Genomic DNA, 10553 nt, shown 5'->3' with positions numbered 1-10553 from the left:
ATATGCTACTAGAGCCTGGTACACAAAATTCATGTACTCGGGTTGCAGCAGGGTGGGGGGGCAGAGTCCCTCAGCCTGGCCTGCACCCTCTTGCAGTCCGGAGCCCTCAGGGGATGTCCGACTGACGGCTTAGGCCCACTCCACACAGGGAATGGGCCTAAGCGTGCAGTCAGACATCCTTAGTGCTGCGGCGGAGGCAGGAGAGGCTCCCACCACCACCCCTGCACTTGCCAGCCGTGAGCCCGGCTTCTGGTTGAGCAGTGCTCCTCCTGTGGGAGTGTATTGACCACCAGCGGGCAGCTCCTGCATTGAGCAAGATCAGGCCAAAACTGGCTCTCTGACATCCCCTGAGGGGTCCTGGATTGCGAGAGGCACAGGCCCGGTTGATGGACCCCACCGGTGCACGATTGGGGTCAGGGAGGGATGCAGGAGGTTGGCCAGCTAGGGAGGGTTTCAGGGTGTGTCTGACCTGTCTTACTCATTTTATTATTTGACAAACTAAGGAAAAGAATTCAGTGCCCCTGACTAAATAGTCAGGTATTGCACTTTTAAAAAATTCTTGAGGTGCACCACTGTACTATGGCACACCAGTTGAAAATTGTTGATTTACTGATTAACCCCTTCACCAACAATGTAAAAAGTTAATTTTTACCTTTGACTAGATAGCAGAAATTTTGTCTTACCAGAATAATTTTTCTGAGCTCTCAACATTGACTTTTTCATATCCTTAATTATTTTTTAAAAGGAACAAAGTTTCCTCATTTGCTAAATATCTAAAGTCCCTTATAATCATATTACATTCTTCTGTGTTTATTTATTGTCCATTTCATTAAATAGGTAACCAAGTGCTCTTTCTCAGGCACCTTTAATCCTATCTTACTCAAGATATCAGATCATCTTTGCCATCTCTTTGATTTTTCTTTCCCATGGTCAAATTTTGAATTTAGACAAATTAAATTTCAGAATATATTTTACACCTAAATATATCCTTGAAATCTTTTGTGGTCCCCTGTAAAATCACAAAAACTATTCTTTCACTTTATTTTTTTAAAAAAAGATAATAAAAACAATTACATGTTTCCCATCTTGGAGATTTGTCAATATCCTATTTCCCTCAGGGTAAATAATGCTTTAAATTCTTATGAGATAGTTATACACTATGCTGCAACAGATATTTTAATTCACTTCCATTCTGACATTATTGGGTATAGTAATTAACTACAACATTCAGTCTTGATCATTGCAATGAACTGAATGTTTGTGTTCCCCCCAAATTTGTATGTTGAAATCCTAATCCGCAATATGATATTAGGAAGAGGGGCCTTTGAGATGTAATTAACACATGAGGGTGAAGTCCTTATGAATGGGAGTAGTGCCCTTATAACAGGGATCCCAGTGAGCTCACTCACCTTATTTCTGCAATGTGAGGATACAAGAAGTTAGCAGTATGCAATGCCAGAGAGGGCCGGCACCTTCATCTTGCACTTCCTAGTCTCTAAAACTGTGAGAAATAAATGTTTGTTGTTTGAGCCACTTGGTCTGTGGTATGGTTACAGCAGCCTGAACTAGGGCAATCATCTACAGATAGTCTCTGTTTTACGCTGATGCTAGCTAGAAGGCTAGAAGGCTATGCTGTAAGCTACAGCCCAAAGTTTATGCATTCAGGGCCAGTCTCAGAGACACATGGAAAGGATCAGATATTTTGAACTATTGATAGATAACTTTAAGGAAACCTCTTGGGTACAGACTTCCAAGCAGACATAGCTTAGACAAATATCACACTATATCAGTGACTGAGTCAGGGTTTCTAGGACTCTTTGGTCTGAAAGCGGATGGCTTCTTGAAAGCAGTTCAATGACTCAAGAAGAACAATTACAGACAACTGAATGAACCAACGAGTGAAATTTAATCATGGCTACTTGTTTGGAATATTGTTCTGCAGTTGTAATGTTCTATTTTTATGGATATGTGAGGAAGCCCTTTTTAATTCTTAGCCTATCTCTAGACTTCAATTTGATGGGCTCTGCTTTTGTAAACTGGAATTTTTTTTTTTTTTTATATTTTATTGATTTTTTACAGAGAGGAAGGGAGAGAGATAGAGAGTTAGAAACATCGACGAGAGAGAAACATCGATCAGCCGCCTCCTGCACATCTCCCACTGGGGATGTGCCCGCAACCAAGGCACATGCCCCCGACCGGAATCGAACCCGGGACCCCTCAGTCCGCAGGCCGACGCTCCATCCACTGAGCCAAACCGGTCTCGGCTAAACTGGAATTTTAAGATGGTATCTGATTGTCACTGAGTCTCCAGAATTCAGAAGCATCTACTGGATCTCCTTACATTTCATGGCAATATTCAAAAGGAGTTGGCACTCCTGTTTCCCAGGATATAATTGAAGAGATTGATTGTGTAACCAAGGCCATACCTAATATGTCATATTTGAAAATAAATCTTATTTAATCAGCTATGACTAGCCCACTAATAAATAAGCTGACTTTATATGTAGAATCAATGCCTACAAATTATCCCAGTAAAACAGAAATGGTACCTGGCTTACAGGGTTCCAGTTTACAGGGAGGGTCCTTCTTGGCAAGCAAGGAACCTCAGTAAATTTTGGAGAAGCCGAGGAGAGAAATTCTCCCAAATTCTGAGTCACTACTGGAGAAATCTGGTGGGAGGTTTCTTGGACTTGGTTTCCTAGCCTTTAGATACCAAATTATAGAGGCTTTAAAAGTCCAATTTGAGTACTTTATTAAAACTTTTATTGTTTTTTTATGAAAACTTTTAGAAGTTAATCCTGTCTCTGGATTTCCAAAGTTAATACAAGGCCTACATGGTTAATTTACACTCTTACAGTATCTAGGTCAATAGTCAGGCCAAACCGGCCTTGTAGTTATCAAGGGTAATCTTGGCATAGTGTTTATAATTATAGGAAGACACTATCAAGAAACATTGTCAAAGACTTGGAAATGGATAAAAGAAGTTACTGAATATCCTTTTAGCGAAGTGGTAGGTATTATCTAATGGATCCTCTGGGTATTTTCTAAAGGGGTGTATACCTGTGACTGTCTTTCTATTGGCAGGGTGTTTACAACTCTGTAAAGTTAGAAGTTAAATTTTAGAAAATGGAGAATAATGCAAATAAACTATGAACTACTACTGATTTCTGCTCTGTAGAAAAGATGACTCCTTTAGATTTTATTGCCCTATAGGATATTAGCCAGTCTTATATCTATTAGCAACTTCTTTTAAGAATTTCTAACTGCTTTTATGTCTGTTCTTAGATTCTACCTTTTACTAGTTCTAACATCTTATTAGTTTCTTCATTGAGTTCAATGAAATGTTTAACGTGTTGAAACAACAAAAGCACTGTTGCCTATAAACTTTAATTGTTAATCTCCAAAGATCTTTTGTACTATTTTTTTTGTACTATTTGATAATGGGTAATATACTAAAAGTAATGAATGTGATTCTGGGAACCGTATAAACTGCTATTTTTATTTTATTTTATTTTTAATTCAGAGTAGTCTTGGAATAATCTCTTCTCCCTTTATGCAAATTGATGACTCTGGTAGATCCTTAAACATTCATTCAAGTAATTTGGTAAGTATATGGCAATTTTTTATAAAATGATTCCTCTTCCAGGAACCATTAATTCACAGATATATGCAATTAACAATCATGTTTATAGTTTATAATTCTACCTACCCTTCTGGCTTTTATAGCTCTAGACAGCTGATAAGTGGTGGGAAATCTAATATGTGAATATTAGATCTTATACTATTACTAGAAGCCCGATGCATGAAATTTATGTGCTGGGGTCCAACCCCAGCAGGTCCAGGGGTCCCCAAAGGTGTGGATGGAGTCGGCGAAGAAGGAATGACATGAAGACAGCCTTCAGTTGATCAGCAGCCTAGCCAGGATCTCTAGCCAGGATCTCCAGCCAAGTTCTGGCTAGGATCTCCAGCCAAGTTCTGTTGCCATGTTCTCTCGCTAGGTTCTCCAGCCAGGTTCTCCAGGTTCTCCAGGTTCTCCAGCCAAGATCTGTAGCCAGGTTCTATCTAGGTTCTCTCGCCATGTTCTGTCTAGGTTCTGTCTCTAGGTTCTGTCTCTAGGTTCTGTCTAGGATCTCCAGCCAAGTCCTGTCTCTAGGTTCTGTCTCCTGTTTTGTTACATCTGTATTTATACCAGTTGACCCTAATCCCGTCAATTTCCATTCCAAAGGTTAGGGCGTTGTTTCTTATCTCCATTCCAGGGAGTAAAGATTATGTAGCTTAAGAGTGATTGTTCTTAGTAAAAGTGATTAACTACCCGCCTGGCACTTAGTTAAGGGGTTTTATTCCCTCCCTAACTTCAGGGAAAAATCCCTACCTGGGGAAACAACCTTTCTTGGAGAGGTGACCTTGGTTAAAACACATAGCGCCAAGAAGGGGAGCAAACATATTAAGAACAGTATGTCAAATAGGCCAGGTCCCTTGAAACATATGCTGTGCAGATGTTTCTTCCCTGCAGCGACTGTGTCAAGCAGCAAGGATGGACTGGCTCCCGGCATTTATGCAAGGGGTTCGGCCCTCGCAGCTGCCCACTGGTTGTTCCGGAAGGTTGTTCTGGAAGGTCGTTCCACTGTCAGGTCTAATTAGCATATTAGCTCTTTATTATATAGGATGGGACCAAAGAAGCAGAGAAAGCTAGGCTACAGAACAAGACAAAAAAAAACACACAACACCACATGACAGCGAGAAGTAGAGTTGTGAGGTAGAAAAAATAGTATTTCATGGATTGCTAAAGACTATTTGGGTTCTAGTGCCTTACTAAAACTGACTCCATCCCTGCCCTTTAGATCCACGAGGCACTTCAATATACAGTTGACCCTTGAACAACTTGGATTAAACAGCACCGGTCTCCTTGTATGTGGATTTTCCCCCCCAATAAGTACATAGAGTACTATAAATGTATTTTCTCTTTTTTATGATTTTCTTAATAACAGTTTATTTTCTCTAGCATACTCTAAGAATACAAGATATAATACATATAATATACAAAATATGTGTTAATGGACTATGTTCTCAGTTCCCAGTAAGGCATCTGGTAGAAGTAGGCTATTAGTAATTAAGTTTTTTGGGAGTCAAAAGTCATTAGTGATTTTCCTCTGCATAGGGCTGGAGGTTGTGGGGGTAATTTCACAGCCCCTGACCCTTGAGTTGTTCGAAGTTCAATTGACTTAAATACAATTGTTCACTTTTTAAATTAAAGTAGCTTAAGCTCATTTGTGTTACTTGTGACTAAAGTCTTAATTGATAGTTATATAATTGCTTAATACTTATTAGCAAGGGTAGTTCAATAAATATTCTCATCATATGGCTCTGAAACATATTTTTATCTAGAAGCCTTTATGCTAGTATTTAGAATTGGTAAATTTTTGGACCTGTGTATTATAAATCCAAATCTGCATTTGGAATATATATATATATTCTATTTAACTTGTAATTTCTATGTAATATCCAATTTGGGGTATTAGGAAGTCTTCAAATCTCTTCAAACTCTAGCTGTGCCATTAAAATACAATTTCATAATTGAGCACAAAAAATTGTCATTTAAATATCTTTTGTAAAAGATTTGATTTTTATAATTTAGTGTGGTATAGGATATGTATTTGGCTTTTCTTCCCACTCCCTGGCTCTGAGTTCCTAAAACCCTTGGAATTTTTTTGATAGGAGTTTGTTATTCATAATGAGGTTCTTTCAAAAGATCACTTGAGTTTATGCAAATAAGGTGACTTAGGGTGGGGGTCCTAGGAAGAACAGGTTACCAGAAAGACTGAGTAATTTGAGGGTAGTGTAATGGACTGCATTGTGGCCCCCGAACATTCTCCCTTTATGCAAATTGAATCCCTAACCTTTCCCCTTGTGACTGTATTTGGAAATAGACAGGGGGTGATGGGGATGGAGGTGCAGAGAGAATGCAGGTGTCCACTGAGCTCGCTCTCACTCCGCCTGCTACCCTCCCCTGGGACGCCAGGGCTTGTGCACCAGGGAAGCCCCCACGCTCAGGTGCTGGGCGCCTGCAAGGAGCACACCTCGCACCTGCACAGCTTCTTCCGGGTGAGCCGGGCCACAGCCCCTGGGACCGCAGTGGCCAGTCGGGCTCCCTGTGGGTTCGCACAGGAGCTGGTCTGCGAGGCTGGCTGGGAGAGAGCGTGCTGCCTGCCTGGCTTCCCTGCGGTGCCTCTGGGCGGCCCAAAGGCCCATGTTGTGCCCTGGCTTGCAGCATCTGGCCTCACTCACTGCATCTCTGTGTGGGGATTCGGGTGCCGTGACTCAGGCAGAGGGGGGCGTGTGGGGCCTAGGGGCCCAGGTGCTGCTCAGGGCCCAGAGGTCGCTGGGACCTGCCCTTCCATGCCAGACACCTGTGCATGAATTTCGTGCACTAGGCCTCTAGTAATAATATAATCTCATGAAAAATGGGCAAGTAACTTTATGCAGTTCAAAATCCAAATAAGATTTTTATTCCATCATAGTAAATTAGGTATCCACTATTACATGAAGTAATAAATTTTCTGGAAAGAATAGAGGTACACTGCCCTGGCTGCTGTGGCTCAGTTGGTTGAATTGTTGTCCCATACACTGAAAGGTGGCAGGTTCGATTCCTGGTTAGGGCACATACCCAGGTTGTGAGCATTTGGGAGGCAACTAATGGATGTTTCCCTCTCTCGTTCTCTCTCTCTCTCTCTTCCCCTCCCCCCTTCCTCTCTCTAAAACCAATGAAAAACATTTTCTCTGGTGAGGTTTAAAAAAAAAATACAGACACAGTAATAAGTATTGAACACTTTTATTTAAAAGTTTCTTTTCAGTATGCACATGAATTGAGATTGGAGTCATATAAAAATAATTTAAGGCAAACTTTATTGATTTATTTTAAATAAGGCAAGTGAAAATGTGGGCCCAGAATTAAACAAAATTTTTAAGTAACTTCTGGTTGTTGTATAATGGGAGAATATAAGCATCAAATTTTTTACTATCACTGTATAAAATTGAAAACAAATATTTTCCAAATTCTAGCAAAATGAACTCCTCTAATACAATATCATTAAGTCTACAAAGTCACTGGCAAGTTATTTGGTTGCGTCCAAATCCTATAAAACTTTCTCATTGTAAATTTTAGAATATCCTACTTTTATAAACCCACTATTCTGTCATTGGAAAAATATTGAAATTCCAAGGAATTTCTGTTACTCTAATTTAAAAGAAGTCAAAATAACAAAAATAATGCATTTTTCAAGGTTAATATAATTCAAGTACAGTGGTACTGAAGACAACACATAATTTAATGAAACCAAATCTATTTGAGGAAAGGCAAGTCATAAAGTTAAACAAAGGAAAAATTACTATTAGAATCAGTTGCATATGATTAGTGAAGAGTACTTATTTGAAGATTTTCACTGGAAAAAATCTTGAAGCCCTTTCTTTTTCTGTAGCTTAAATACTGGATTATGTTCTATTCACTCAACAATTAGTCATGTTTCTACAGAGACCTTGTTAATTTTTATACCTGCCAATATGTTCACGGGCTATAATAAGCCTTTGAATTTGTGCTGTACCTTCATAAATCTGCAAGAAAAAAAGATATACATGTAGGTGAAATATCTTCGTTACACAAATACTTCAATTTACTTAATATTTTAAAAAGTAGTTTAAGCTCTATTTTAGTACCCAACTACATAAAATCATATATAGGGTCTATAGTGATTCCAAAACCTGATTTTTTGAAAACCATGAAAATATATAATTTTGTAACAATTAGTTAAAATTATTATAAAAAGTGATTTACCAAAACTTTGGAGTTGTCTTAAAAAATCAAATATTAACATTTCAAAAAGTTTGGGAAATCTAACATTTGATGTTGCAACGTATTCTCTCTTAAGGCATGTACTTAAAGGTAATATACTTATTTGTGTTAACTAGTTCAGATTACAAACATCTATGATGTCATTTGTTATTACTAGTGGCATAAAATTCCTAAATGATCAAATCTAATGTCATCTACAAACATTATTTTCCTAAAAAATAACAAAAATTATTTATAATCTTACCTGATAGATCTTGGCATCCCTCATTAGTTTTTCTACTGGATATTCTGTGTTAAATCCATTGCCTCCAAAAATCTGCACAGCATCAGTAGCTAACTGATTTGCAATATCTCCAGCAAATGCCTTTGCAATAGACGCATAATAGGTATTTCGTCGACCAGAATCAACCTCCCACGCGGCTCTCTGGTAACCTAATCTGGCTAGTTCAACTTTCATTGCCATTTCAGCCAGCAAAAATGATACTCCTTGGTGCTAGAATTAAAAAGAAAACGTTTAAGAATATATATTAATTTTTGTTTTCCTCCTGGAATTAAAAAAATTTTTTTTAAACTAAGCTTACTCTTAAAAAGTTACATTCTGCTTCCTCCAATGTTAACATATTATAAAACCATAGTATACTTATCAAGAAGTTAATTTGATAATTTAAACTTCATTGAAATTTGGCCAACTTTCCCACTAATGTCCTGTTATAAAACCACACAATCTATGACTGTGTGGATTAATAGAAACCAAACGTTACAAAAAAATAAAAAAAGTCACTGAGCTGTTTAATTTCAATTTACTATATTTAGAGCATATATCCAGTCACACTACAATGTGACAACTTACTTGATATTGGCATGGTAATTAAGTCTTAGAGGAGGCATTGTTAACCAATCTGAATAATTCCTATATGGAAGAAGTAAAGTAATATCCTCCCTTACTTCTACATGTCTGAATTTTGCCCATTCTTCTAAGCCAGTGATTCTTTAAAGTTTTTATTTTTAATTTTTTGGTTTAGTTTTCACTGTTGTTTTTTTTAATAGTGAAGGAGCGTTTATTAGTGAAACAGTGAGATAAAATCGGCTACTCCACAGACAGAGCAGCAGTTTTCACTCTGGTTTTTTCTTTTAATTTTTAATAGGTTATATATCCACCAGATCAAAATTCAAGTTTTCCTCTCACTTCTATCATCCTTCCCCTTCCCCATCTCATTTAATTCCCCTTCCTGGAGGTAACCAGTTAAACAGTTTTGTTTTTTAATCTTTCCAGAGATATTACATATACATATGAAAGCAAATACTTCAATAGTCTCCGTTTTTTACATCTTAATCTACCATGTTGATGGTTCTTCATTTTGCTTTTATTATCAATAAACCCGAGTGCTTTCTATATCAATAAATAAAGAATTTCTTACTCTTTTTTTATAGCTGCAAAGTATTCCACTGTATGGATGATCAACATTTTGGTTGTTTCTATGTTTGGTTATTTCTACACAATGCTGTAATGAATAACCTATACTTATGTCACATTGCACATATGGGAGTATCATATGAAATATAGCTGTATAATAACCATTGCAATATGGGCCCAAAGGCAGGTATTTTTGATATATATTTTACCAAAATGTGGTTCATAAAAGTAATACCAATTTATATTCCCATTGGCAATATATATTAGACCTTATTGTACTATAGCTTTGGCAACCTGGTATAAGATACCCATGCTTCTCTTGAGAGATTTTTTCTTTTCTTTTTTGGTTAATCCTCACCCAAGGATATTTTTCCATTAATTTTTAGAGAGAACAGAAGGGAGAGTGAGAGACAGTGAGAAACATTGATGTGAGAGGGACACATCAATTGGTTGCCTCCTACTACACCTCAACCAAGGCCAGGGAACCTGCAACCAAGGTACATGCCCTTTACCAGAATTAAACCCAGGACCCTTCAGTCCATAGGTTGATGTTGTATCCACCGAGCCAAACCGCCTAGGGCCTCTTGAGAGATTTTGATGAAAAAATCTGGGGTGGTGCCTAGTTTATGTGTTTTAATCAACACTCCCAATGAGTCACATTCAGTTGCTTTTCAGCCCATGTTCTGATAAACTGTTTAAACCCAGCTCAGGTTCCCTGTAATGTGTCTAACCAGTTCACAGTACTCTCTCTCCTTTTGGTTTCTGTAACCCTGTCTGTAGTTCTCGTTTTGGGAGTTAATCCTATATTTCTCTGTATTATTTTTTAATATTTGTTTTATGATATGTATCTTATCTCTAAAGTCAATAAACAAACACACACATGTCAGATAATGCTGGGTAGTGATAAGAGCTATGAAAAAAAAGCAGAATTAGTATGTACAGAGTGTCTGAGGTGTTATTTTTTACATAGGGTGCTCAGGGTAGTTTCTTTAGTGAAATGAATGACAAAGTAGATATTTGAGGGATAGAATAAAAGTAAGACAACAACAGCAAAAGGCCAGTGTGGCTAATAAAGAACCATTGTAAGGATTTTGGATTTTAATCTGAGTGTGATACAAAGATACTAGAAGAATTTTGAACATAAAATTTATACTAATAAAAGGGTAATATGCTAATTATACTGGGAGACCTTCCAGGAGACCTTCCGGGCGTTCTTCTGGACAAAGCCATGGTGGCGGGGCCGAGATAGAGGCGGTTAGAGGCCAAGAGGGGAGGGCAGTTGTGGGTGATCAG

General features: G+C 38.0%; 1 protein-coding gene across 1 annotated transcript in view; it reads right to left on the bottom strand.

The window, feature by feature from the left end:
• Positions 1-6880: 6880 nt before the first annotated feature.
• The window catches only part of ACADM (acyl-CoA dehydrogenase, C-4 to C-12 straight chain), a 33563-nt gene continuing 29890 nt past the window's right edge, over positions 6881-10553 (bottom strand). Inside the window, exons 11-12 of the mRNA XM_014544353.1 lie at positions 8091-8339; positions 6881-7608 (exon numbers count right to left, since the gene is read on the bottom strand). Of these exons, the coding sequence (XP_014399839.1) occupies positions 7537-7608; positions 8091-8339 (321 nt within the window). The 3' untranslated portion in view covers positions 6881-7536. The remainder of the gene's footprint in view (positions 7609-8090; positions 8340-10553) is intronic.

This window comes from Myotis brandtii, unplaced genomic scaffold (assembly GCF_000412655.1).
Source record: "Myotis brandtii unplaced genomic scaffold, ASM41265v1 scaffold36, whole genome shotgun sequence".
Taxonomy (NCBI): domain Eukaryota; kingdom Metazoa; phylum Chordata; class Mammalia; order Chiroptera; family Vespertilionidae; genus Myotis; species Myotis brandtii.
Note: the sequence above shows the minus strand (reverse complement) of the source record. Positions and strands in the feature narration are given on the sequence as shown.